This window comes from Aureobasidium melanogenum (assembly GCF_000721775.1).
Source record: "Aureobasidium melanogenum CBS 110374 unplaced genomic scaffold scaffold_24, whole genome shotgun sequence".
In the NCBI taxonomy this organism is placed as follows: Eukaryota; Fungi; Ascomycota; class Dothideomycetes; order Dothideales; family Saccotheciaceae; genus Aureobasidium; species Aureobasidium melanogenum.
Window position 1 is genome coordinate 204180 of NW_024470076.1, and position 26884 is coordinate 231063.

At 50.3% G+C, this 26884-nt stretch overlaps 15 protein-coding genes across 15 annotated transcripts; 5 read left to right on the forward strand and 10 right to left on the reverse strand.

Annotated features, from left to right (window-relative positions):
• Positions 1-222: 222 nt before the first annotated feature.
• M437DRAFT_87496 (uncharacterized protein) lies at positions 223-2648 on the reverse strand (the record flags this gene model as incomplete). The annotated part of the gene is made up of 2 exons (XM_041028650.1): positions 223-2461; positions 2518-2648. 2 exons carry the CDS (start codon positions 2646-2648, stop codon positions 223-225), a joined length of 2370 nt encoding a protein of 789 aa, XP_040876617.1.
• Positions 2649-3554: 906 nt separating this feature from the next.
• On the forward strand, positions 3555-4892 carry M437DRAFT_56548 (putative alpha-1,2 mannosyltransferase KTR1; the record flags this gene model as incomplete). The annotated part of the gene is made up of 3 exons (XM_041023071.1): positions 3555-4421; positions 4475-4763; positions 4825-4892. 3 exons carry the CDS (start codon positions 3555-3557, stop codon positions 4890-4892), a joined length of 1224 nt encoding a protein of 407 aa, XP_040876618.1.
• Positions 4893-5848: 956 nt separating this feature from the next.
• M437DRAFT_16654 (uncharacterized protein) lies at positions 5849-6301 on the reverse strand (the record flags this gene model as incomplete). Its single annotated transcript, XM_041018870.1, has 1 exon — positions 5849-6301. A coding segment is annotated over one exon (453 nt), but the record flags the coding sequence as incomplete, so codon positions are not given.
• Positions 6302-7326: 1025 nt separating this feature from the next.
• M437DRAFT_78043 (ubiquinol-cytochrome c r) lies at positions 7327-8166 on the forward strand (the record flags this gene model as incomplete). The annotated part of the gene is made up of 3 exons (XM_041026930.1): positions 7327-7624; positions 7689-7928; positions 7985-8166. 3 exons carry the CDS (start codon positions 7327-7329, stop codon positions 8164-8166), a joined length of 720 nt encoding a protein of 239 aa, XP_040876620.1.
• Positions 8167-9449: 1283 nt separating this feature from the next.
• Positions 9450-10348, forward strand: M437DRAFT_78044 (putative rhamnogalacturonan acetylesterase; the record flags this gene model as incomplete). The annotated part of the gene is made up of 3 exons (XM_041026931.1): positions 9450-9567; positions 9646-9880; positions 9940-10348. 3 exons carry the CDS (start codon positions 9450-9452, stop codon positions 10346-10348), a joined length of 762 nt encoding a protein of 253 aa, XP_040876621.1.
• Positions 10349-10414: 66 nt separating this feature from the next.
• Positions 10415-11614, reverse strand: M437DRAFT_56284 (uncharacterized protein; the record flags this gene model as incomplete). The annotated part of the gene is made up of 1 exon (XM_041023025.1): positions 10415-11614. The coding sequence occupies one exon, from the start codon at positions 11612-11614 to the stop codon at positions 10415-10417; it is 1200 nt and encodes a 399-aa protein (XP_040876622.1).
• A 376-nt stretch (positions 11615-11990) lies between these two features.
• Positions 11991-13010, reverse strand: M437DRAFT_56293 (uncharacterized protein; the record flags this gene model as incomplete). The annotated part of the gene is made up of 2 exons (XM_041023028.1): positions 11991-12731; positions 12810-13010. 2 exons carry the CDS (start codon positions 13008-13010, stop codon positions 11991-11993), a joined length of 942 nt encoding a protein of 313 aa, XP_040876623.1.
• Positions 13011-13339: 329 nt separating this feature from the next.
• Positions 13340-14542, reverse strand: M437DRAFT_78047 (uncharacterized protein; the record flags this gene model as incomplete). The annotated part of the gene is made up of 1 exon (XM_041026932.1): positions 13340-14542. One exon carries the CDS (start codon positions 14540-14542, stop codon positions 13340-13342), a length of 1203 nt encoding a protein of 400 aa, XP_040876624.1.
• Positions 14543-14803: 261 nt separating this feature from the next.
• On the reverse strand, positions 14804-16364 carry M437DRAFT_56712 (FAD/NAD(P)-binding domain-containing protein; the record flags this gene model as incomplete). The annotated part of the gene is made up of 7 exons (XM_041023099.1): positions 14804-14895; positions 14948-15148; positions 15205-15396; positions 15446-15908; positions 15955-16032; positions 16081-16206; positions 16257-16364. The coding sequence occupies 7 exons, from the start codon at positions 16362-16364 to the stop codon at positions 14804-14806; spliced, it is 1260 nt and encodes a 419-aa protein (XP_040876625.1).
• Positions 16365-17153: 789 nt separating this feature from the next.
• Positions 17154-17681, reverse strand: M437DRAFT_68932 (uncharacterized protein; the record flags this gene model as incomplete). The annotated part of the gene is made up of 1 exon (XM_041025196.1): positions 17154-17681. The coding sequence occupies one exon, from the start codon at positions 17679-17681 to the stop codon at positions 17154-17156; it is 528 nt and encodes a 175-aa protein (XP_040876626.1).
• A 429-nt stretch (positions 17682-18110) lies between these two features.
• Positions 18111-18425, forward strand: M437DRAFT_56527 (uncharacterized protein; the record flags this gene model as incomplete). Its single annotated transcript, XM_041023064.1, has 2 exons — positions 18111-18168; positions 18220-18425. 2 exons carry the CDS (start codon positions 18111-18113, stop codon positions 18423-18425), a joined length of 264 nt encoding a protein of 87 aa, XP_040876627.1.
• An 18-nt stretch (positions 18426-18443) lies between these two features.
• Positions 18444-19696, reverse strand: M437DRAFT_87504 (paxneb protein; the record flags this gene model as incomplete). Its single annotated transcript, XM_041028651.1, has 2 exons — positions 18444-19177; positions 19231-19696. 2 exons carry the CDS (start codon positions 19694-19696, stop codon positions 18444-18446), a joined length of 1200 nt encoding a protein of 399 aa, XP_040876628.1.
• Positions 19697-20745: 1049 nt separating this feature from the next.
• On the forward strand, positions 20746-21993 carry M437DRAFT_56345 (Cloroperoxidase; the record flags this gene model as incomplete). Its single annotated transcript, XM_041023039.1, has 1 exon — positions 20746-21993. The coding sequence occupies one exon, from the start codon at positions 20746-20748 to the stop codon at positions 21991-21993; it is 1248 nt and encodes a 415-aa protein (XP_040876629.1).
• Positions 21994-22338: 345 nt separating this feature from the next.
• M437DRAFT_56682 (Arabinanase/levansucrase/invertase) lies at positions 22339-23948 on the reverse strand (the record flags this gene model as incomplete). Its single annotated transcript, XM_041023095.1, has 2 exons — positions 22339-23403; positions 23472-23948. The coding sequence occupies 2 exons, from the start codon at positions 23946-23948 to the stop codon at positions 22339-22341; spliced, it is 1542 nt and encodes a 513-aa protein (XP_040876630.1).
• A 558-nt stretch (positions 23949-24506) lies between these two features.
• Positions 24507-26705, reverse strand: M437DRAFT_87507 (P-loop containing nucleoside triphosphate hydrolase protein; the record flags this gene model as incomplete). Its single annotated transcript, XM_041028652.1, has 1 exon — positions 24507-26705. The coding sequence occupies one exon, from the start codon at positions 26703-26705 to the stop codon at positions 24507-24509; it is 2199 nt and encodes a 732-aa protein (XP_040876631.1).
• Positions 26706-26884: the final 179 nt, after the last annotated feature.

Sequence of the window (26884 nt, forward strand, 5' to 3'; positions counted from 1 at the left end):
TAGCTCAGCTTTAAAAACCATGCAAAACCCGCTCGCAATGAACGCCTGGGCTGTGCTCATTATATAGCTTTTCAATCATTTGCATGCTTCATGACCCCTGGTATATCATTCTCATGAAAAGACGTCCTGATGCAGAAGAATCATCACACGGAGCGAGCGTACTTCCCCAAATACAGCTCGATCTTGTTGACTTATCCTCTCGCTCAGCATTCAAGTATGCATTTAACCCAGCAACTCGACATCCAAACCAATGGCTCTCATGAAAAGGTTGACTTCGCCCAGTTTCCTGGCAGCCATGTCCTGAGGCAATTGCTTGCTGATCTCAACAGTAGCCATGACTCTGTCCTTGACACCAAGGACAAGACGTTGTTGTTGTTCGGGGCTGGCACTGACACCCATGGTAGCCAGGAACTGCCAAATCTCAAAGTCGTTGCTAGTGTTGACGTTGTCGGTGGTGAAAATGTATGGAAGGACGGGTTCTGCAAGATCGAATAGACGGTTGTAGAGCTGAGTCCATTGGCTCCAGTCCTCGTCCGAAACCTGCGCGCTTGATTGCTGCTTGACGAGGAAGGCGCGTGAAACAAGCATGGTAAGCATGGCGACACCAATCTTGGTGCGAATGATGGCTTGCACATTGACGCGGTCAAGAACAAGACCAACAAGGCCGGAGATGATGTTGAGAGGAGCGTCACCAATGTAGGCGAGCAGAGTAGGAATGACGGCTTGGCTGAACAACTCGACCTCATCACGGACAGCACGAGGCAATTGAGGCTCGTCGGGGTGAGGGTAAGCCAAGCGAATAACGTCAAGAATGTCGAGATGAATAATAAGGATAGTCAGAATAGTCAGACGCTGTTGATCGTCAATGTGACGGAAGACGCGAGGAATGGCCTTCTTTCCCTTGGCATGAGACAAGATGGCGATGAATGGATGAGGACTTGAGGGATTCTGCTGGATGGGTTCCATGACTCGTAGGTTGAACCACAGCTTCTGGTTAAGCTCGTGAGCTCTTTGTCTCCACTCAATGTGACGCTGGATAGCATCTGGGTGGCTCTCCTCATTCGGTGGTGGAGGCAGGTGTCGCTCGTGGTCCTCCATTTGCATCAAGGTCTCGTAGACATTCTCGATGTTGCGGAGGGTAGACTTGCGGTCTGCAACGCTGGGCTTGGCGACTCTCTGGTTGTGAGGTCTGCTCTCACTGTCGGGACGCTTGAAGCTCAACAGAGGACGGGGAGTCTTGGAGTTGCTGAAAGCAATCTTACCCAGACTTCCCTCAACAATCAACTGTCTGTTCTTCGGTCTGGCCTTGGCGGCCTCAACAGCGCGCTGAACTTGCTGTTCCATTCTCTGCATGTGGTTGTCACCACCACGAGGATGTCTGCGACCAGCTCCATAGCGACCACCAGTCTGGAAAAGATATGTCTGAGCAAACTGGTTCAGGGGTTGACCAGGATGTTGTCTAGGAGCACCACGAATCTGAGCGTAGACCTGGTAGTAGAAATCCTCGGCAAGCTGAGCATCCGAAGATTGCTCATCGACACCACCAGTGGCAGTCAGAAGCTGTTGCAGCTGAATGCGGGTGATGAAGTTCTTGTCCTGAGGTGTCATAAGACCATTGTCTTTGGACAGCAAGAAGATCTTGTGGTTGCGCTTTGCACGTTTGGCCTCCTCTGCAAGGAAGTGTGCACGCTGTTCGTCAGACAATTGCATCATCTGGTTGGCCTGGGTGATAGGAGGACCAGAGTATGAGGGACGGTGACCATGGCCCGATTCACCGGGCGGAGGAACGGAGGGAGGGCCAGTGGGAGGCATCTGCTGTTGAAGTTGTTGAGCGATCAAACCAGGGTTTTGCATGCCTGGGGGAGGCTGGACAGGCATGTGCTGAGGTTGAGGGAAGGGAGAAGCCATCTGAGGCTCTCTTGAGGGCTGTCGTGGGGTGTGCTGTTGCATCTGCTGGACACCGGAGAAGCTGCTTCCTGGAGCGTGAAAAGGCTCTTGAACGGGAGTGTGGTGCTGAGGCATGTTCATGGTTCCAGACAAAGGTCGTGACTGGGCACGCATTGAAGCCTCGACTTCTTCAAGGCTCATCATCTTCCTGCTAGAAGGAGTCGAAGGCTTGATTTGAGGCTCTTGGGCAGGCTTCTTGGAAGGCAGGCCCCAGATGCTGGCGTTGGCTTCGAGCTGGGGGATGTACTCGGGCTTGGAGTAGTTTTCGTAGCCAGAACGGGAGGGCTTGGGCTGCTGTTGGTGGTGTTGGAAGCGCTGCTGAGGCTGAGGAGGCTGGCGAGCATAATGCAGAGCCTGTTCTTCTTCAAGAGTACCGGCGACCTTGTTGGTAGTGCCGAAGAAGTCAAAGTCCTTGCCTACACGGCCACCGTCACCGAAGGTATCGTCATTGAAGGCATCGCCAGCCTCGTCAAGCTTGTCGGCCAGGTTGTCGTAGGTATCATCGAAGTTGAGGCTGAGGCGGGTTCAGTTATTTGATGAGGCAATAGAAAATTGGAGACTTGGACTCACACATCGCCCTGGTCAGCAGAGTCGCGATTGGCAAAGGCGAAGGCGTCCTGCTGGCCGGCAAAGAAGCCACGACCAGTATCTCTGTCCTGCTTGTCCCGAGGGAGGTTGGTGTCGAAGCCAAAGAAAGACATTGTGAACAGCAAGGGAGGAGGGAGGAGGGGTTGAGATGCAGTCGACCGAAGACTGCGCGAGTCGAAGTGAGCTGTCTCAATCACTGCGGATTGATACAGGCAAAGAGAGGTAGGCGCGGGGTATGCGCTCGTGGAAAGAGTGCGGCGGCGGTATCAAGCAGCGGCAGCAGCAATGATGATGCAGCGGGCGGCCAGCTTGACTCTCGGGCTCTCAGCAGCGCGACGAGACGGTGATGACATTCCGGAGAAAACCCGTGCACTTCTTAATCTGCCAAGACTTTGATTCATGAAGCAACCAGCTCCAGCACGCACCAGGAACAGTGCGGAAGCGCAGCCGTGCTTTCAGAAGCAACCAGCAGGCCGTTTGACCAAAATCACGATATCTTCAGCTGCAGGGCTATAACATGTACCAACATTGAGCCTGCCGGCGATGCATACAAGCCACGGGCGCAGAATCGACTTTTGTTGAGCCGTTGTTCTTTTGATGCGTCTACGTACGCAGGGAGACTGAGATCAGAAGCTCTAGCCACTCCTGAACGCTCAGAACCAGTGAACGCGCGGTGCTGCTCACCCCCTTTTCTCCCCTTCAGCAGAGATAGATAGCATCTACAAGCACAATACAAATTGCTCACGCAACCCGTTCGAGCCCACGGCGATCGCTTCCGTCTTTTCTGTTTCTTGCCCTTTGGCTTTTCTTCTTGCCGTTCATTATATGGGACGTTAGGGACTGTCTTACTCCCAAGTCCCTCCTTCTAACTACTTTGGCTTTTTGTCCCCGTACCCTTCTCCACAAATAGCTTGACGTGGTGCTATTCCAGCCCTCGTGAGTCGTGGCATTTTACGACGACTCCCTTCTTTCCGTCGCATCCCCAACTGTTTTGACCTGTCTTCAACTCCATCGCAACAATGGCGGCCAGGTATCTGCGATACATCGTCTTCGCCATCGTCGCACTCGTCGTTCTCTTCTTCATCTCCAGTTCCTCATCAGTCCCCGGACGCGAATATGCCCAGAGTGCCACAGATTTGATCAAGGATTCGAGTTCAAGATGGCGTGGCTCGCAAGAATCTCACGGCGATGTCAAGCAATCTCCCTCTGACCAGGGAACCACCCCTAACACTCACGCCGGCCTCCCTCCCGCAACAAACCCCGGTCCTCGCATGAACGCCACCTTTGTTACTCTTGCTCGCAACTCGGACGTCTGGGAGATTGCTCGTTCCATTCGTCAAGTCGAAGACCGCTTCAACAAGAAATTCAACTACGACTGGGTCTTCCTGAACGACCAGCCTTTCGACGACCAATTCAAGAAGGTCACTTCGGCCCTCACTTCCGGAAACACAAAGTATGGCGAAATCCCCAAGGAGCATTGGTCTTTCCCCGAGTGGATTGACCAGGACAAGGCCGCCAAGGTCCGCGCCGACATGGCCGCCAGAAAAATCATCTACGGAGACTCGATCAGTTACAGACACATGTGTCGCTACGAGTCCGGCTTCTTCTTCCGCCACCCCTTGATGCTCGATTACGAGTGGTACTGGCGTGTTGAGCCCAGCATTGAGCTCTTCTGCGACATTGACTACGACACTTTCAAATTCATGGCCGACAACAAGAAGAAGTACAGTTTCACTCTTTCTCTGTACGAGTACGTCGAGACTATCCCCACTCTGTGGGAGAGCACCAAGAAGTGGATGAAGAATCACCCTGAGCACATTGTCGAGGGCAACTCTATGGGCTTCCTTTCCGATGACGGCGGCGACACCTACAACCACTGCCACTTCGTGAGTAATCACACAAACAGTCAGTTCAAGCAAGCTTACTAATTCGTGTCCAGTGGTCCAACTTCGAAATCGGCAACCTCGACTGGCTCCGCAGCCCCGCTTACCTCGACTACTTTGAGGCTCTCGACAAGGATGGCGGTTTCTTCTACGAACGCTGGGGAGACGCCCCCGTTCACTCCATCGCAGCCGGTCTGACCCTGAAAAAGGAGGAGATTCACTTCTTCAACGACATTGCCTACTACCACGTTCCCTTCACCCACTGCCCCACTGGCGAACAGTACAGAATGGACCATAAGTGCCATTGCAACCCCAAGGACAACTTTGATTGGAACGGCTACTCATGTAAGTTCCTGCGACAAACCCTCCGACGTCGCAAGAATATCCGCTGACATACAAATCACAGGTACCGCACGCTACTACGAGCTCAACGGCATGGAGAAGCCCGCAGGCTGGGAGCAAGAAGGCAACTGACTAGCCAAGAGACGCCTCTCATGGGCCATAATCCTGTGCATCGTCCTCTCCGTCCTCGCCGGCTGCTTCATTCTTCTCCTTTCCATTCGTCCTATCCTGAACTTGGTACACTCGATGCGCAACCAACGCAGTCGTTACGAGCCGCTTGGCCCTCACCCGTCCATGTCGGAACGAAAAGCCATGACTAAGAATATCTACTAGAAAAAGGAGGCTATACCAATTTTTGTTTTTCTTGTCGGAATTTGCATTCTTCTGCTTTTTGGTCTGGGTGGACATGGGCCTTGAAACGGAGTGGTGTAGGAGTACCCAAAAGGTGGCTACGGCGTTTTTGTTTGAGAAGAGACTCGGAGCGGAGGAGAGTGATCATCGATGCTTGCAGCAGATATTGAGACACAACACCAGAGAAAATGAAAAACAATCATGAAATTCACAAATTTGCAAGGCCCAGAACATCATTGTGACTAGAGCTTTATGTCGTGACTCCGTTGACTCTTCTCCCGTGTGCCCGAGACTATCACAATATATCTATCGAATTGCACAGTGTTCTTTATCACGAAACGACTGTTGCAGAGAGAACGTTGTTCAGGTAATCTCAAGGCCACGGATTAGTGTGAGAAAAGGCACTGTGCATTGCTATAGCATTACGATGATATCACATGCCATCGCGGGAGAGACTCCGATTATCACATTCGCAGCGAGGAGGTATTAGGTGGGCCTGAGCGATCATTGTCATTGATCTGTATTGAGTAAAATTCCATTGTTGCTCAGTAATTTTTCGTCTCGCTTCTCAATAATAATGATATCTCTTTATGGTCCATTAACTTCTTCTCGCTGCCATAAGTCTTTCTGCTCGACCAATGCTAATTACCATTTTTCCCAATTGACAAGGTCGCATCCTATCGCTCTGTCCGCTTATTGACTGTCTCTTACTTCTTGTCCACAACATAGATGTGGAGACCGTCCTTGAAAGTCAACGCCTCGATGAGTGCCTTAGTCTGACTCCAGGGCACTTTGAAAGAGCCCGAGTTGATCTTGCACATCCAGATACGCTCTGGCTTTTTCTCCATATCTCCCAACTGCTCGAGCATATCCTGCAGTGCACTGTCTGTGCTGTCCATAATATCGTCTTTGCAGTCCTTGCCTCTACCGTACTTTTTAGAAGTGAACAAACAACCAATCCAATGTTTAGGGCCGGTGGGCTGGGGAGGGATCAGCAGACAAGTGCTGAGGATTGAGTTTGGAGTTTTGGCGTCGCAGTGGGCTTTGTAGATGGCAAAGTGGTCTGGGTATTGTTTTTTGAAGGCGAGAGCGATGCCGGCGCCCCAGCTTCCTACGCAGTTGCAGGCATGGAGGAGGAGTGTGTTGGGTGGAGCATCGAAGAGGTTGCCCTTGCGCTCTGAGATGGTGATGTTGAGGGCTTCCTCTTCCTCGGATGAGTCTTCTTCAGAGTCAGAGTCAGTCTCGGTTGGAGGTGCTTTCGATGCTTTGAATGTTCGCTTCTTGGTGAGTGTGGAGCTCAACGATTTGGCAGGTTGCTTGGGATTAGCCTTTGGCTTGGTCTTTGTGGTTTGGCTGGGTATCTCAATGATGTCGTCGTCAGAGTCGTTGTTCTTTCTGCCTTTGGTCGGGACAGCCTTTTGCTTCTTGCTGGACGAGGGAGCAGCCGGCTGAGTCTTGGACTTCTTGGGCTTACTGGCCACTTCAAGCACATCCTCATCCTCACTGTCAACAGGCCTCTTGAGTGCTTGCTTCTTGGTCGAGGTTTGCTTTTTGATGGCTAAAGGGTTCGTCTTGACGGGCGCCTTGGGAGGTGTCTTTGTGTTAGTCTGTTCATCGTCACTGCTTTCCTCATCTTCATCATCTTCTTCACTATCCTCTTCGTCATCGTGATCGCTGTCGATCGACTCTGGAGTGACTTGCTTTTTAGTGGTAGAAGTTTTGGGCTTTGTAGTTTCACTGGGAATAGCCTTGGGCTTGGCGGGTTCACTGATAAGATCCTCAATGCCTTCTTCATCACTTTCGGAGCATCTTTGGATGGTTCTTCTCTTCTTCTGTGTCTTTGCAGCTTCAGAGGTTGAGCTCTTTGGCTTGGCAGAGGTGGACATTGTGGATGAATTGTCAGTAGAGGCAGGTGCTTGGTGCTCGAGATGTTGAGACACGCCAGCGTCAGAAGAGCCCTTGCTCTTGACCATCTTGTATAGAGAAGAGGTTGATGTCGAGGAGAGGAAGTAGAAGAGAAGATGGAGGAATAAATACAAAACGGAGTGATAGTCAAGGCGCCGACGCTGATTGGACTGTGAGAGGAAAGGTAAGCAGCCAATCAGCGGGCGTTGGCTCAGCCCTACGAAACTGGAGGACGCAACGAATTGTTCCCGCCGACGACGTCTGGCCTCCTCAGTGCAGCAACATCCTCCGTCTCTCCTCACACCTCACAATGTCTCTCCTCTCAGTCTCGACGGCAGCCTCGCTGGCTCGCCAATGCGCTCGTCCTTCCGCCGTCCGCTCCTCTGTCGCCGCCCTCCAGGTCCGCAATGCCGGTTCCAGCGCCACCACTGCTGAGAGCTACACCAGCCCTTTCCGTGGCACCAGCAACCACCGCGACACCACCCACATCCCCGACTTCAAGAAGTACCGCAACACTGGTGGCGAGACCCAGAACAAGGTCTTCCAGTACTTCATGGTCGGAACCTTCGGTGCCGTGACCGCCCTCGGCGCAAAGGCCACCGTTCAGGGTATGCCTACACCACCCAATGCGACACCACAATCCTCCCGCCATGGTTCTAACATGTGCTGTAGACTTCCTCGTCAACATGTCCGCTTCCGCAGATGTCTTGGCTCAGGCCAAGGTTGAGATCGATCTTGCCGCCATCCCCGAGGGCAAGAACGTCATCATCAAGTGGAGAGGAAAGCCCGTCTTCATCAGACACCGTACCGCCGACGAGATCAAGGAGGCCGAGGACGCCAAGTGGGAGGCTCTCCGTGACCCCCAGCCCGACTCTGACAGAGTCAAGAAGCCCGAGTGGCTCGTCATGCTGGGTATGTTCTACCCCAGGCTCAATTGACACGACAAACAAAACTAACATTATCATCAGGTGTGTGCACTCACTTGGGTTGTGTGCCCATTGGTGAGGCTGGTGACTTCGGCGGTTGGTTCTGCCCTTGCCACGGTTCACATTACGATATTTCTGGCCGTATTCGCAAGGGTCCCGCTCCTTTGAACCTCGAGGTTCCCGAGTACGACTTCCCCGAGGAGAACTCCCTGGTTATTGGTTAGAGCGTTACTTACCTCGAACCTTTCGACTTTATAATGCTGGGTAAAAAAGGAAACCATAGACGAGAGAGCGACCACACAAAAAACGCAAAAAACGACTTTCAAACACTTATATCTTGCGCATTTCGAATGCTGTCCAGAAGTGATGGAGAGCCTTTTTTGTGGTCTTGTATGGATTTCGTCCTCTCACCTCAGCTGCCCATCTTCAAACTGCCTCTTCCTACGAATCGACCACCCCTTTCTCCTTATTCTCTCAATGTCTTTTGTTATTGTACATGTATTTTCAGCCGCATTTGACTTTAGAGCACCATGTACAAAAGTCGCTTGCCAGATTATCCCTTACTCCCTCTGACCTTGCCAATGTGCACATGCCTTTCAACCCGGAACAGCTAGATGACCTACAGTCGAAATAACCTTGAGCAGATCTTGATAAACATTCAGCATTGACCTGAACGCTGGACATCTCTTGACATAAACCAGGAACGTACAGTACGAAAGCCAAGAGAACGATCGCACTTGGACTCGAACGACATTTACGGAACCACATTCTGTTATCAATTTCACTGATAGTCGATGCGAACGACATGCACAGATCGCTGGATTTGACATGAAGATATCTCAAGAACTGCCTGTCAAATAAAAGTAAGTAGATATGATCAAAAGAGCAGAAGAGTGAATCCGTGTCCACAGAAGCTTTAGGCCAGACTTCCTCTAAACCTCGGACGTTGCTTCCTACGAACTTCTCGAAGTCCTTCTCGGACACAGATGAAGCGACGACTCGACATTCGCATCGTTTCTTACCATTCGAACCATCCAGAATCCTCAGCATGCAGAACAGATCTCTTGGGTTTCCCCGCATTCTCCGCGCTTGACGCGCAACTTGACAAATGCAGTTACCCATCGCTTACATGTCTTTGTCGATCATACTCGGTGCGGTGTTTCAAATCACCCAAACGTGCACCTTTTCTTCACACGTTGATGAGGATGTGCCGCAACTAGATAAATGTGCCGGTTCTAGATGTTGAAGCTCCAAGAGATTCTATTAATGAGATACATCTTGGCTTTGGCTTTGCTGCACTCAGATGTGAGTGTTTCTGAATTGAGTTTGGGTAGTATGTCTGAAGAGCTTTTGCCATTCATTAATGCGAAGGAGTTGAAGTAGGTGACGATACAGGAAGTAGAAAGGTTGAGTATATAATAGATGTGAGGTATGTGCTGCGATTCCTGCTGGTACCGTTCTGTTCTACTCGGCGTACAGAGGGACCTCGAACAACTTCTCTTCAACCATGTGGATATCAATCATCCCCTTGGCTCTTGCCTTTGCGGGCCAAGTCGCCGGCCAAACAGTCTATCTAGCTGGCGACTCCACCATGGCTCCTGGAGGCGGTGGTAAAGGCACAGAAGGCAAGTCTCATTCTTCCACTCCATCATCTCAACCACTCATCTCTCATCCGCTCCAAACTAACCCAAGCTCCTCCTCAGGCTGGGGCCAATACCTCCACTACTCCCTCAACCTCCCCGTCGTCAACAAAGCCTTCGCAGGCCGTTCTGCCCGCAGTTTCACCCGCGAAGGTCGCTTCGATGAAATCGGGACTCTACTCAAAAAGGGAGATTTTGTGGTCATTGAATTTGGACATAATGATGGAAGTAGCCATCCTGATAATGGAAGGTCTGATTGTCCAGGTAATGGCGCCGAAACCTGTCGGTATGCCTACAAGTAAGTGTTTGCATCTACCCCATGCTCAGAAAAAACATGACTGATGGTTTTGGGGACAGTGGGAAGACAGAAACCGTACATACGTTTCCGTGGTATCTGGAACAAGCAGCAACATCCTATCTCGCCAAAGGAGCTCACGTCCTTATCTCCTCTCAAACACCCAATAACCCCGATCAAAGCGGTGTTTTCGTCTCTTCCACTCCTCGTTTCGTCGATCTTGCAGAGACAGCAGCGACAAATGCCAAAGTGAATTTTGTGGATCATAATGCCTACACTTTGGCGGCGTACAAGGCTTTGTCTGTGCGAACTGTGGATGGATATTATCCAAATGATCACACGCATACGTCGCCCGGGGGAGCAGAGTTGGTGACTAAGGCTTTTGTGAGGGCGTTGGTTTGTGAGGGGAGTTTGTTGGGGAGTCATGTTAAGAATGATACTAAGGCGATCGAAGGGGCTTGTTTGAAATAGAGACTTGCAAGATGTATTGAGAGCTCAGCTACTGATAGAACAACAGCATCATTCTATTGATCAAAACTATGTAGCACTTGGCTTCGTACTAGGTGGACGCTGCCACGAGATAATATAGTTGCCATACTTCTGAGCGTTCGCCCGCGACATCTGTGGCATATCCATCTGAACAGTCTCTTTCGTATAAAGATCATACATGACAGGCCTTGGTTTAGGCATTTCAGGGAACGGTGGTGGAGTCGGTGTAGACGGGCTTAGAGCTCGACGACTTGTAACCCATTCCTTCAAATGCAGACGGAAGTCCTCAACCTCTGCATCTAGTTCACGTCGACATGGCCAACCCTCGAGATTCATGACCAGATCGGGGTTTTGCTTCGAGGGATGAACCTTTCGATAGGAATTGTCCAGTGTAATGATTTCGTACAGAGTGAAGATGACTCCTTTGACATCGTTGAACTCCTCGACGTGCCAAGGCAATCCCATGGCCGTTGCATACTCGAAATCAATCATTTTAAGCTGGCTACCCGTGGGTGCTTGTTCAAGGCAGATGAGGTTTCTAGGTGCAATGTCTTGGTTGGCAATGCGAAGTTCCAAGTTGAGGTAATCAACGAGAGAGGTCAATTCGTGCAACCAGTCCAGCCGAAAGAGTTGGGTATGGTCTTTGTCAAGTGAAGGTGCAGGAAGGTATGGAACTGTGAAGCCGAGTATGTGTTGTGATGTTGTGTCGTCAACCACAATGCGATCCAAAGGGACCAGGTTAGGATGTGCAGGTAAGCCATGGAGCATGATGATTTCTCTCCATCTGCGATGTCGATACTGCATGATTGGTGTATTCTTGAATACTACTTTCTTCGTGGTGCCATCGTCGTCTTCGTAATTTACGAGGTCCACACCAGGCATGATCCGATCAAGCTCAGTCAGCTTGGCCATCTCAATCATACAGCAATCTTGGAGACTTGGCGCATCGAGAAGACTTGGATAGAAGATTGCCTCTTGAGGGTCTTCTTCAGGATCTGACGACGTCGAGACGAGAGCGCCTGTGGCATCGACGTTGATGGTATGAACAGCAGGATCGAGTTCATTCATGTAGCGCTTCAAGACTTCAATCGCATCGACTCCTTCGCGTTCATGGTCAAGTCTCAAGAAACTCGATGGGCCACGAATCCTATAATGACGGCGCTGATCGAAGTCCATGACAGTAATGTCATCGTTGACATGGTTGGTTGAACTGCAGTCGACCCAAAATCGATATTTTGGATCAATCATGAGGGTCGTCCGATGAAGAGAGTATGTAGGTCAGAATAGTATGCTGTACAACACCAAAAGATCTTGATATCGGAGAGTACGTTGGAATGTGATGTAGTAAACAAGAGGACGAAGCGCTGAGATTTGCGAGACGTCACATGTTCGCGACTTAAGCGCCCAAGTTGGTGCTGAAAAACACCCGCGATGCGAATGACCGGCAAGTACACCGGTGTTTGAGTAGTGCATGAAGTAAAAGTCGAATTAGAGTTTGGTATGTCATATGCGGTCGAAGACGTGATAGTCTGAATGTGCAAGCCGCGACAACAGTTTCGTTTAGGCGAAGAGGCTTAGAAAGGAAGTTCGTAAAAGGTTGAAATGTCCACAAGTCTTGATTCGTCTAGAAGATCTTGCTCAAAACCTTCTGAACATCTTCGGACTGCGCCGACTTGCTCGAGTCCTTGATCTTCTTACTCTTGACTTCGTTCTGCTTGAAATCTCTCTTCAACTCTCTGACAGCACCAGCAGAAGCAGGTTCTGCTGCAACACCAGCCCTATCCGCTTGAGCAGCCTTCTTAGCGCGCATACCCTCCAACATCTTACTCCTCTCAATATCCTCAACAAAGCTCTTGTTCTCCCTTCTCGTCCTTGCAACTTCTGCGCGCAATCTAGCCGCTCTCTCGGCATTCTCGTTCGCAATCTGCTCGGTCAAATGACTCCACTTGAACCCAGTCAGATACTTCATGTTCCACATATCATCATGGTAGAAGTTTCCCTTCTTGCCACCAATGATGTTGCCGTTTAGTGTTTCCGCAGCATCTTTTGCGTCTTTTTTGTTGATGAATTCCACCCAGCCGTCTGTGAATGACTTCTTCTTGTTGCCGCCGTTGCGCACGCGCTGTTTTTGGGCCACAGGGTCTTCGGGAGTCAAGAACACACGTCCGATTTCGCCGTAGGGAGAGAGGTAGTGTTTGAGGGTTGCAGGTTTCATGAATGGTGGGATGCGCGAGATGTAGATTACACCGGTCTTCTTTGCTGCTTTCTGGGCCTTGAGGAGTTGTTTCTGGGTCAAGGGTTTGACTGTCTTTTCTTTTGTGGATGTTGTTGCGGGTTCGAGAGTGTCGTTGTCGTCTTCATCGTCCTCGGGGACAAAGTCATCGGCATCTTCGTCGTCTAGCTCGAAGCGTCCTTTTGGTGCTACAGGAGCGGGCTTCTTGACGATTGCGCTCGTCTTGTCCAGAGCTTCCTCATCTTCGTCGTCAAAGTCTTGCGAGTCGTTGTCAGAGTCTTGCTCGACTCTTCGTCGCTTGATGGATCGTGCGCCACGGCTCTCTTCTTGCTCTTCCGAGTTGTAGCCTGCATCCTCTTCCTCGTCGCTGAGTCCGTGGTCCAGAAATTCGTTGCGCTTGCGGCTAGTCATATCTGCGACTTGTCAAGGTGAAATGGTGTGGTCAAGGTTGTTTTTGAGAGACAGAACAATGATGGAATTGGCTTTGAGTTTGGAAATTTTGGGGTCTTATCGATAGAAGTATTTTATGCAGTTGTGCAAAATTATGTAACACAACGCTTCTATAAAAGTCCATCTGTTCGATGTTCTGCCTTCTGACACAATCAACTCCATTACCAGTCAAGACCAGACAGCAAAAAGATAGCCTTTGATCAACAATCACACGCTTGAAGAAAAGCAAGCATAACCCCATCAATCAAACATGCAGAAGCAGCGACCAAGATTCATGCATCCCATGCCCATCAGCAACAGCAAAACCACCTCAACAATCTCATTAACCAAGACCCTTCCTTCTTGACAGTCACTTCGTGACCTCCATCACCGCGCTCACAGCTTGGGGCATGATCTTCCAAGATCTCCACGTATCCGCGCACATGACGACTTCCACATCTCGAACATCTGCACACTGCTTGGCCAGCTGCAGTGATAGGCCATATGCGAAGTGTGCATGGCTGAGTACATACATCAGTGCTTGAATCTTGGTGCGTATTTGCGTTCCTGCAACAGCAATATATGGCCGCGTAGTGAGTGGTACGATGCTTCTTGCCCGGATCCTTGCTAGCTGGATGAGTTTCTGTAGACTGCTCGCTGGAAGCTTGTGCAGTCTCTGTCGCAGATACATCGGCCGTAGTCGTTGCCCAAGACTCTTCAGCGGTACCAGCCTCAAGTTCGTGCGTAGCCCAACTGCTTTCCGTCGGCAAAACATCACGTTCAGGAATGCGTCTACCTGGCCGATGATGAAGAGGGTGAGGGTCATGTCCACTGACTTCACTGTCGGTGTACGAGTCCTCGCTAGATCCAGATATATGGTGGAGCGTCCTAGCAGCACAGCCCGGACAGTGGATTTGATTGTACTCCCAGATGCGATTGCAGATGTTGCAATGCATGATTGACTTGTTGCGGCGAAGGCGTGTTGGATCCCAGCTTGCCTCATCGGCACGAATGGCAGTGTCGATGGTCTCTGGTTCTGCTTCTGGTTGACTAGGCGTATCGAACTCGGTATCGGACATGTGACGATGTTGGCCTCGGAAAGTATCGATGGAGAAAGGAGTCGCGCCTGGTGATACATCATGAACGATAGTAGTTTGAGCACTGTCAGAAGAGTGTTGACTTTGGTGCGCGGTATATGTAGGTTGCTCGTTTGATGGTACGTCCATATCAGCTGGTGCACTGTGTCTTCGTGGGGGATCACGAGCTTTGGTGAGTGGCTCTGTGTCATCCGCGCTGCGACTGCTGTATCGACCAAAACTGATGATCCTAAGAAAGCGGCGACGAATAGATCCTGGTGGACTGAAAGAAGGCATGTTTGTGTCTGTTGATTCGGGAGATACGGCTGAGAAGTGTAGAGAAGTCACTATATCTCCTAGGCCTCCGATCGTGTTGCTCAACGAGCGGAGATGACCGTAGATGGTGTTGGCGGACTGGTAGGGATATGGGTCAACCATAGCTAGTCAGATCAAGGCTTAGGCTTGTGTGAGAGTGTCTGTGAGACGCATTGGCAGATGATGTCTAAGTCAAGCACTCTTGGGATAGCTGAGACTGACCGAGTCTCTTTGATCAAAGATACAGAGTCTGACAGAAGAAGGACAAAGTGGTGAGTATAACTTCTTGGACTGAAACACGTCTTAGCAGCAAACAGCAGTCATACTCAACCATCGCTTTCGTGACAACATTTTGTGCATTGAATCATGATTTTGTCATTATATTCATACTGCAATAGCTTTAGACAATGCCTCCATTGAAGAGTTTCGCTCATTGTGCATCACACACAAAGTCATGCAGTCTACCAAGTCTTTAGCTGTTCGGCAGTCAGTATATCGATCACTCATGTTGCTGTGTCTAGAGCTTACCTGTCATCCTCTTAACAGAGTCATCACCTTCGTCTCTGCCGTTCATACGCGTATACATCAGGACGGTCTCATTTCGCTGCTTACGACACTTTTCATATAGTCGCAGACGTTCTGGAATCTCTTGCTTGGAGGTTCCTAATGGGAGAAGGACAGCAACAGAGACTGCGTCTTCGATAGCCATGGCACCACCCTGTCCCATGTCTTAGATTGTGTCAGCTTTACTTCCTATGCATGCACAGAGATTTGCAGTGTCTTACAAGGTTGGAAAGGATGAGCGGCATCGCCAATAATGGCAGTAGATCCTTCACACCATTTAGGTAAAGTTTTCATGTCGTACATGTCCCAAATCTTGAGACTGTCTCCAGAATTCTCCATTGCTGCCTGCACTGCAGGGCAGAAGTTTTTGAATGCGCGAAGCATGAGGCTCATGTTTCCAGAGGTGTTGTATTCTATCGAAAGTCAGTAATCTTGATGGTCTCCGGAGTTGAGTCTTCGTACCATCTACGGTAGTGTTCTCAGGATCTTGGAACTCTGAAGACGGAGCAAAAGCACACATATTCATGATCTTGTCATCACCACAGGGATACGCTACCAAGCGACGGTCTGGCGCTGACCATTCGACAAAAGCGCCTGGTGTCTCGATAGATACGCGATCTGTCCTGGGATCCGCTAGCAGTGTCTCCTTTGACACCAACCAGCGCATACAAGATTTTCCAACGGCATATGGTTGAATCTCACCGACCATTCGCTTTCGTGTGAAAGAGTGCAGACCATCTGCTCCAAGAAGTAGATCGCCGTTGAAGGATCGCCCATCCTCAAGGGTCACACTGGCATTGTAGAGATCGATGTCTGTGACTTTGCAGGCTAAATGGAGTTGAACAGGAACACCAGCTCTTGTTGTCGAGGTAGCTTCAGACTTGAGCTTATTGTGAAGATCAACGCGATGTACAAGATACCATTCCTTGTATTGTCAGTCAGTGAGTTCAAGATTTGATAAATATACGCACTGTCTGCCAACGGCTTCTGTCTTCTGGACCAAACTCTTTTGTATGAAGTAGATTGCCATTGGCATCAAAACGACGCATCTGCAACAGTCAGCAAGGTCATTTCTCATCATTGCTACGATGCCTTACTTGTCTCAATAGAGTTCCGCCAACTTCGCTTGGTCGAACATCCATCCATTCCAATAGTGCTGTAGCATTTGGTGCCATGTGCATAGCAGCACCGGTCTCGACCGCGAAGCGTGATCTCTCAAGCACCTGAACCGTCATCAGCTATGGCTTCGTCTGGACGAGTTGATTCCACGGACCGTAACCTCATGTCCTTGTTTTCTCAAAGCAAGTGCTGCAGTCAAACCAGCAATGCCAGCTCCGATAATGGTAACCTTGAGAGGACGTTGTTCAATATCGATAGCCATGTTGTATGCTCGAAACTATCCTGCCGTTGGGTTGTAAGAGGACAACAGTGTTCGGCAATTGCCCCTTCTATAGCAAGCCCGAAGCATTTGCACCATTGTCCGGTCGTCTGACTGACGGACTTCGGGATGGGGTCGAGACCGAGACGCGCGATGCATCCAACTTGAAGGTGATCGGCGTTGCGGGTCATGCATTCACAGATTTGGGCTTCGGAAAGCAGCCACACCCGCTCTGCCGATGGCATTACTCAAGGATGGCTTGTCTTTGTAGGCTATATTATACATAGGTATAGCTTTGGACTTGTATCGATTCGTGAGCATTTTATGTTTGTCTCCTCGGGTTCAAAGTCATAACAAGTCGTCTGGATGTCGTATGTCAGTTAAACAAGCTTACCCCTACACGGAAGCTCGTTAAGAAGATCTCGTGCTATACTAGAAACTAGATCTGTGTTTGTGTCATGTGCATTTCTCGGGCATTGTGAAAGCAAAGTGACGGATATGCAAGAGTAGTGTGCTCATCATGAAAAGAGAACTGGTATTAAGAATTATAAATAATGTAGGGCTATAAAGACCTGGGTCTATTCCAAGTCGGGGCAGACCGATAGTGCATCTCTAACAACCATATCTGTCGATTGTATCTGAGGTATCGTCAAAGCCGGGGCAGTGTTTCGTGGATAAATGTCTGGAACAACTCTTGAACACAGACGAAGCCGCTCTGGAACAATCATGTGCCTTGCTGAGAAATCGGACATGCGATGCGGAGGGGGGACGTCTCATGATCTCGTCGCAGACTCAAGAGTAGGTCTGTCGTGAAGGCGGAGGCGGCGGACGCAACATTGGCTGCGAAGCGGTAGGCCTCAATGTAGGCGGGCCAGGCTGAAGCCCACCAACACTAGCGGTACGGCTTCCTGGCGCAGTGGAAGGAATAGGTGAAACGCCGAGGCGGTTGCGAGTCTTTTTAGTCTTGTTTGGCCTTCCTCGCGACGCAAACATATCTTCAGGAATATCATTCCAGTTGTCTTGTGTATTGTCGCTGGCCGTAGCGATCTTGGGGACGCCGTTTGGTGACACTGGCGCAGTTGAAGGTGATTGTGGTGGCTTGCTCTTGTCGTCTCTGATAATCTGGGCGGCGCCTTTGTTGACTAGTAATGCGACGTCTTCAGATCTGAGTTCGAGAGGGTTGTACTGTTGGAGTGCTTGTGATGCGCCTTCGATGCCGTGGTTCCGCTGAACGTGTGCAATGGTTTGAACATCGTAGACCATGTATCTACCGCTGGTCAAGGTGATGGGGAACGGTTCAGAGACGGTGCTGTTGGCCATATTGATATGCTGCCGAGACTATCGTCAGGGTCTATCCAAGCATTGTCAGCGAAGGAGAACGAGGCAAAGAACACGTTGTATCTGGTGGAAGTCGAAGTATGTGGACAGGGTGTTGTGAAGAGCATATATCAGGCTCGCAAATTTCTCAGGCGATTGAACACCTTGATAGATTCGCCATTGCAGGGATAGCATACCTTTGAGAAGAGAGTAGTTGGTTGGAGTGTTTATTCAACCCATGATGATGCTTTCCCTGAGAGAAGGACAAAGCCAAACTGTGGCAGAATGACGCCGTTTCCAAAAGACACCAACAACAGTTTGATTGGTTTGTCCGGACTTGGGCGGACTTGAGACTCATCAACACAGCTGAACAACTGCCAGGAATTGACCTGTGATTTTTGTTTCAGAGGAGAACTTCTCTGTGAGATCGTCATGAATATCCTCTGGTTGTTGTTCTTTGTTTTCTTCGTGCCCCTTGTCGCGCTTCTAGGTGGGCTTTTCATGCCACAACTTTGAAAAAGCTTGTTTTGACATCGCATAGTCTGGTTCGCTCTTTCAAGCTGCCTCGGAGACCATGTTCGAGCTCGAATAGGCGGCACCACGATCAATCCTCGGCATGGTGCTTATGGCAGGACCTATGCCCGCAACATCCCCTATCCTGGAGCCGCGGGGTCAGAGGCCATCGAAATGGAGGACATGTTGCAGCACGACAAGTGGGAACTTAACGACTCGGATGACGAGCCTTGATTCTAGATCTTATATGCACTAAAACTCTATGTCGACCTTGGTGGCCTTGCCCAGTGCACCTCCCTCAGCATTACCCTGCTGAGCCTCGGTATCTCCTTCTGCTGGCGGCAAACTGAAAGGTTTGATGACGAAACGTCTTCTGCTGACGGTGAATGCCAAATCATCGCCAACACCAGCAGCCGCACCCCCTCCACCACGCTCAGTCGTCACTGGTAGCTTGTGCAGCTTCAGCATTCCCTGCGGCTGCTCGTCCGTTGCTCTTGCACCACCACTCTCGGCCAAGCTATTTGCAGCATCCATTAGGTGTGGAAAGGGAGTAAGTTCGAGCACGCCATCCGAAAGGGTCTCGGCCCAGCGGACGAGGGCGGACGAGCGATCATACAGCTCCAATGGGAGTGTGATCATGGCCGTAAGGCGGCTGGGATACTGTCGAAGCAGGGAACGAAGAGTATGCAGGAATTGAAGCAAGTTCTCTGGTGCACCAGCAGAGGGCGGATATAGAGCGGGCGATAGGAGAGAAGGTATTACTAGGCGATGTATCGTGTGAGGCTGAGAGGTGCTCAATCGCTGGGCAACATTTTGCAGAATAGCCAGCAAGGGCGATTGAAGTGAAATGGCGATATGGTTGATGTCAGCTTCGGCCGGAACAGCAAGACGCTTTGCAAGATCAAAAGTGTGGCAGAAGGCTAGCGATTGTTGTTCATCTTGGTGATCAGATGTCTGGACGGGGGCTGGACCACGTTGAGGGACGACTGCGAAGCAGTCAGATAACTTTGTCCTATAGTGTCTATGTATGGTTGTTCACCTCTACTGCCTCGATCGGCATCTACTTGACCCAGCCTTTCATATCTCCAAGCGATCTTCATCTTCTTTTCGTCACTCTTTGCTTGCTTCTGAGCCTCTGCAGCTTCAGCATCTCCTACCAAGCCTGGCAGGTCCTTGATCCATTGCTCGCCAGCACCCACAAGATGCACAGTGTGACTCTGGATGATGCCCTCAGCAGCATAGTATCGCAACAGAGCGCCGGCAAAGTCTGTAGTTCCACTCTCTTCAACAAGCAGCGACGAGCCTAGCGCCAGACCTGCATGACCTCCTAGTAGACTGTCCAACGAGTAGGCTCCTGTGGACGTCGTTGGCTGTCCTGTCAAAGGCGAGGGGCGGATGCCAGAGGCGGTAGCTGTTGGTCCGGCGTGTGTCTCTACTGAAGCATCTGCTGGGGATGACGCGGCCGGAGATCTCTGTACACCAATGTTGCGCTTGCGAAACGACATGTTGCTAGTGACTTTGACAATTTTGAACTGAAGATGTGCTTGAATGCGAAAGCGAGCAACCTGAGATTTTGCGCCCGGACCGAATTGCGGAGCTTATCTGCTATCGCTCGGCCCCCTTGCTCCGGTCGATCACGTGTGTGAGCTGCAAGGACCCTTCCTCTCACACCGGACTTTCACTCCAGAGGGCACTTGCACGTTCGACTTCAGCATCATCCAGAAAGTAAAGTATTCCAATTTCCAGCATACGAATACGACTGCAATTCTCTCGCGAAGTTTCACCCAATGAAAAATATCTGCTCGCCACTTACGAGTCTTGCAACTTGCCACGACCGGTAGAGACTCTTATACCCGTATGATGTTAGTGGCTGCGATTACCTTCCACAAGGAGTATCTGCCTCGTTAAGCTTTAATTCAAGCCTAATGACGAGAGCCCCACTGCCGCTCGCTAGTGGTCACTCCCTATGGCGTAAACACTGCCACGCTGTCAGTTTTCCGGCGCTTGTCTAGGTTGCTGACACAGGTGGAGGTAACTTACCACTATGGCTGACGGATGGCAAGCCGCGGCGTCGCTAAGCTTCATCAACATGGCAGGTGTGTGACTATCCCCGCGACATCACTCGAACCTAGGTCCCCACGAGTGCATGGTTGTTGTGGTTCAGTTGGACGCCTTTCTGGAGATCTCCGCCTTTTTCAGCCAATCATCTGTTCCTAGTTGTCACTCGAGACCTTTGTCCCTGAGCGTCACCCACACGCCGAGGGACGATCTGGGGGTGAATCATCCATGACTGGAGATGATCATCATGAACCACACCTTTTCGACGTCTCTCTCCGCATCTCCAATGCGACATGGGGCCCACCGTTGCACGCTTTGGTTGGTTACTACGCACTCTGCACCATCAATGGTGATTTGTGTTTCGGCCGCAAGCCATGTCTGCTGTCTTGACTTTGCAAAAATGCCTCGGTGCTTGCCTCTGGAGTTGAATATATAAAGGCCAGAGATCGCCCTCAAAGGATTCTCTCATCGACACATCTACTCACATATCACAATCATGAAGACTCTACAAATCTCATCCGCCCTTGCCCTTGCCTACGCAGGCTTGTCTGCGGCCTACCCCAACATTCTTGCCGAGCTCGAATCACAGAAGAAGGCTTCTGGCTTGAAGCACAGAGGCGCTGGTATCTTCGATGCCGCTTCTCAATTGGTCGATGTTTCTGGCAAGCACGCCTTTACTCCTCCTGGCAGCGGAGACCAGCGTGGACCCTGCCCAGGACTGAACGCCCTTGCCAACCACAACTACCTCCCTCACAACGGTGTTGGTACCATCACCGAGTTCATCGACTCCACCACCTCTGTCTTTGGTATGGGTGCTGATCTCGCCGCCGTTCTTGCTGTCTATGGTGCAGCCATCGACGGTAACCTTCTTGAATGGAGCATTGGTGGCCCAACAGCCAACGTTCCTTCCATCAACCTTCTTGGACAGCCTCAGGGTATCAGTGGCTCTCACAACAAGTACGAGGGTGACGCATCGCCTACCAGAGGTGACCTGTACGTCGATGGTCAAGACTACCTGTTGAAGATGAAGAACTTCCAGGCCTTGTACGATGCCGGCAAGGCAGACGACAACTACGACCTCCAGCTCCTGACCGACAGAAGAGCTGCTCGCTTCCAAGAGAACATTGACGGCAACCCCTACTTCTTCAACGCCCCCTTCTCTGGTGTTGTTGCTCAACCTGCAGCGTGGAGCTTCATCTACCGTTTCATGGCCAACAAGTCTGCCGAGTACCCTGCTGGCAAGCTTGACGGTGAGGTTCTCAAGTCCTTCTACGCCATCACTGGTGAGGATGGAAACTTCACCTACACTCCCGGTCACGAACGTATTCCCGAGAACTGGTACACTCGCAACCAGGCCGATCCCTACGATCTTCTTTACCTGAACGTTGACCTTGTCGACCAGCTGCTCCAGCATCTCGAGTTCGCCAGCATTGGTGGCAACACTGGTACAAACAACAGCTTCGTCGGTATTGACCCTGAGGAATTGACCAACGGTGTCTTCAATGCTGCCACTTTGACCCAGGGCAACAACGCCATGTGCTACGGTCTGCAGCTTGTTGTTCAAGAGCTTCCTGACCTTCTTTCCGGTGTTGTCACCAACCTTGCCTCTGCTGTCAACCAAGTCAGCTCTGCCTTTGGCAATGCCACTGAGAAGCTTGGATGCCCCAAGCTTACCCAGATCAACCAGGACCAGTTCAACAAGTACCCCGGCTACACCAAGCTGAAGTCTGATGGTACCTACTAAGGATGGTTATATGAAGAACAGGAATGAATAAAATGTTATGATTGTATAATTAGACTCAGCTTAGAGCTTAGAATGTTAAAGAATATCTTCTCCCATCACTACTACCTGACTTGTTCTTGCCTGCTACCTGCCTCTGCCCAGTAATGCCTGCATATGTTTGCGTATCAGACCACTGTGGAGTACACATCTGACCCTCTCAACTTGACCATACAACGTCATTTCTTCACAGTAATAACGCAACTAGATGCTGAACCTTTCAAATAGGTGTGGTCTGCAATCTTTCCAAAGCTACATACTCTCTGCCTCACACTACATCACCCACTCCAAACCTTGGCCCGATGTTTCCTACTTTGCTCCCAACGCCAAATCAAACGACTTGACCGTAACACTACCTCCCGAATTATTCTCCGCAAAGTTGAAGATTCCAAATCTGTATCCGATGAAAAAGTAATAAGTCGTGTTCATGGTATACGGCGTTCCCAGCGTCTTAAAAGTTTTGCCATCTGCACTCCAAGAGAAAGTTCCTTGATGGGTGCCAGCAGGTTTGATATCAGCGTGTAGACGCAAATATACGGTCTTTGTTCCTGAAGGAAGGGAAACAGAGGTTTCGGTTCTGCCGGTGGAGAGGGTGTTCCAGCCTGCTCCTAGAGTCAAGTCGCGTTGGAGGATTACGGCGTTGTTGCGGATGGCGATGTAAGCAGAGTTATCGCGGAAGAGAGCTAGACCAGCTTGGTCACCACTAGACATCTTGGAAATGTCAAGAGCGACGGTGGCGGTAGAGTCTGGACCTAGTATCCTATGCGTGAGGGTGTTTTTGGCGTGATAGAGGTCCTTGGTTACTGAAGAGGTTTTGAGCACTAAACCGCCTCCAGAAGCAAACGAGAAGGATGAGGTATCCGGGTTGTGGTTCCACTCCCATTGGGGACCTAGTTTGGGTCCTGTAAAGGTATCGGTGCCAGTGGTAGACTTAACAGGCACGGCAGGCACTGGGTAAGGATTTGCAATCGCAAACCCATTGGTTTGTTTCAACGAAGGCCAACCTTGGGCATCAAACACAAAAGGCGCCAAAGCAGGACTTCTGCCCCCAGGATACGCATCCACAAAACTGAGATAGTACCAATCACCATTGGGAGTATCGACCACACTTCCCTGATGTGGGTTTCCACTGCCCTGAATACCACTCGCAGGAGCTTTTGTAAAGAGTTTGAACTCGTAAGGGCCTAAAGGACCAGAATCTGATTTCAGGACGTATTCGTTGGAGGCGGGTTGAGTGACGAAGATGTAGTATTTGTTGTTGATCTTCTTCATGTGGGAGCCTTCGATGTAGATGCTCGAGCTGTAGACCTGCGTGGTGGACTTCTGAGTGAAGTCGTTGTTCAGCTGTGCAACGCTGATTTTGGTGTTGCCGTACTTTGATGAGAATAAGAGTCAGTTGCTTGATCAAAGATAGCAGAAGAGATGAGTAGAGTAAGACTTACGGCAACGTAGATATTCTGACCATCAAACAACATGCCACAATCGTAGTAACAAGTCCCAATCTCGCCAACCTTGCTCCAATCATCAGCAGGATCCTTGGCCTTGTAGATGTAAGTAGTCTTGAAGTCCACACAGCCAATCCAGTAAAAAGTATCGTCATACTCTCTGTACTGCATAGAAGAAGCCCAGATACCACGAACGTAAGCTTGCTTGCCATTGGCCAAGTCATATGCAGTGTCATGAAAGTCCAGTCTTGGGACTGAGTGACCGATAAATTCCCAATTGACAAGGTCTCCAGATCTGAGGATTGGTGCGCCGGGAGAGAAGGACATGGTAGAGGCGGAGTAGTAGTATTGGTTGCCTTTGCGGAAGACATCGAGGTCTGCGAGATCGTACCACAGTACTGGGTTAGTGTAGGTCTGCTGTGCCAGCGTGCTGCCGACTGCAGACAAGGCTGCAAGAACAGATGAGAACCTCATAGTTGATCAAGGCCTGTGGAGATCCTAGCAAAAAGCTATAGATGGATGTGGTTGAAGCCATCTCCAGTCTTTATACCTAACCATGCTCAGGGAAAGTTCGTGACTTCAAGCCCTAGCGTCACATCGCTTACAAGAACTCGAGAGGGGTTTGTAGGATTTCGAGATGCCTACCTAGTGTGTGACTAGGCATGAACACGGATAAAATAGCAGCAAAAGCATGTCTATTCTGCCATGCTGATCACCGAAACGAGGGGATCATCCTCGAATAGAAGGCTGTGTCGCCTACTTTTTCCAATACAGTCCCCGCAGACCGATGCCTAGCAAGAGAACAGAGGTTCGCGATTGATGGAAAATACGAAGCATCTACGGCTCGAAACATGCCTGAAACAGAATATAGTAGTCGTGGCTGCAGGGCTCTGTTAAAGGTCGAGGTCAAAAGATGCGACTTGCCCGTGCTCGCCCGAGGGCTCAGTACGCCTTTACGAGTGATGCCATCTCCATATCTCATGAGCGTAATAATCATGTGCTTTTGTACAGTCTACAGGTATTTTACATACTCTATGAAGAAGGTGATGATGAAGACGCTTTGTCTGTCTCGACATCCTCCTCATCTTCTTCCTTCTCCAATCCGTTCTCAGACTCCGCTTCTCGTTCTTGTTGGCCCAACTTCACAGATTTATCCAAACGTCTTCTAGACAGTCTCTGTGGCCTGTTGTTTGGTAGATTCCAGATCTCATACCAACTGTCGGGATGAAGGTCAAGTGGCCCTGGTAGCTCACCGACTCTCGCCGGCTTGCCCTCACTAGGCTCTGGAAGACATATCCATTGCCTTATGCAGCCAGGAATGTCCTCTGTACTGTGGCTGATAGTCAACAATGCCTGTGACTCTTGAATGCCGCCAAAGTTGACCAGGTCATTGTTCATTTGCACGCTGTTGACGATTTTGTTACCAGACTTGTATTCCAGCTTCTCACCATGAGCGAGGAACAGCAGACACTTTTCGCGAACAGCTTTGTCCATGCCACTCAGCGCTTCATCCAAGATAATCAAGTCAGGTTCAGATATCAATGCACGAAGGAACAGCAACAAACGCTGTGAGCTGAAGGGCAAATCTCTGAAGGTGATGCTGTCTGCCCAATCGAGATCATCGTTGGCAATGTGAAGGCGCTCCAATCTACGTTTCATTTCAGGATTTGCAGGTCCAGTACGTCTCAGCTTGCTTGCAATAATTTGAAGCTCGCTGGTTTTGGTGGGTGATAGTTCAGGAGCAAACCAACGCAGGAAGGAATCGACACGAATGTCTTTCTGGCGCGTCAGACGAGGTTTTGAAAGTGGCGTATCGGCCCAAGCGCTCTCTAGAACACGGCGAATAGATAGCTGTTTGGGGAAGTATGTGTGAACCTCCGGCGAGCTATGTCCTATGCGCGATTGGAGTTCGAAGATACTGATTCCGAGCTCGCCTGGAGACGGAATGCGAGAGCGGCCGAATAGCTTAATGGGGAGACCATATGTCTGAGGATGGTCCGATGTGATCAAGGATAGAAGAGTGGTCTTGCCGGAGCCGTTTGGTCCAAAGACACCCCATCGTTCTCCACGGCGTACATTCCACCAAAGGCCCTCCTTTTCGTTACCATCGACGGACTCGGACCAATTTCCCAGGACTGTTCTTTTGCTTGCCTCATTATCCACTCCATAAGATACTTTTACGCCTTGCATCTCGACCAGGGGTTCTCCCAATGGGATCGGAACATGGGTCATGGGTGAACCATCACGACTTAGTCGACCCATTTCGGGACTCTTGGCACGAGAAGGTCTTGCAGGGGTTAAGACTATGCTTCTTCGCAAGCTTTGGTGAAAGCCATCATCTCCACGCATGACGCGCAAGTCCTTCCAGACACTACCTCTAGTACCTTGATAGCTGACTCTTGTGTTTGTTTCGGGATCGATGACGAGCACATGAGTAATCCAAGAAGGTATATCATCACCTACTCGTAGGGATAGAATGATGTTTGGACTACTCTGCTCGGCCATTTGCTGGAGGAAGCTTGATATATGGAGTGTGGTCATAGGATCAAGACCCATGAATGGCCCATCGAGCAGGAGAAGTTTTGGTTTGGCAAGCAAGGCTTTTGCAATGCGAGCTCTGCGCGTCTGGCCATTGCTGAGGTTGCTAACAGGTAGATTCAGCAGAGGATCCAGATTCAAATTTGCAATGACGTCTGCTAGCAATTGTGTATCCAAGTAATCGGCCGGCTTTTCGAGAGCATTGAGCTCAGTGTTTCCCTCAAGGTAATTCAGTAGAGAGAAGTCTGTGACTTCGCGATGAGCCTCATATCGCTGACTGAGGTATTCGCCCTTGACAGCAGTGCCGCCCAAACCGCTTCTCTCGGCATCGAAGCCAATATAGCCAATGGCGCGATTTTGAGGAGTGTTGTTGTGTAGCAGGTAGGGATATGACCGAGCATCGGGAGGAGTGCAGAGGTATCTGCCGCTCAAGACTTTGAGCAGATCGGTGCGTGCAGACGAGGTGGCACTAACGATAGCCCAATGCTCGCCAGCGGGAGGGAGGTTGAAATTCAGGTCGCTAAACAGAGGTGATGCATTGTTCTGGTCGGTCGAATCCTTGTATATTGTGGCATTTTGTAGACGGATTAGAGGCGAGTCGGAGGCGAAACTTGAGGTGGACGATAGTCTGGATAGACGGATGAGATTCTGGGGATAGACAAATGGTCGTCGGCGCAGTTGCGCTCTGAACATGGCGAATTCAAGTTGCGACTCGTCTGAATGTTGCGCCGACAAGTCGCACGCCGCCCAGAAAATCATGCCAAGCAATATCCTCGCGTGCACCTTCCTGTTCTTATCAAAACTTCCTATCACCTCCGCACTTACTCGGCTCTCGGTCTTGTCTATCGTTTTACAACCTCTTCAATTCCGGT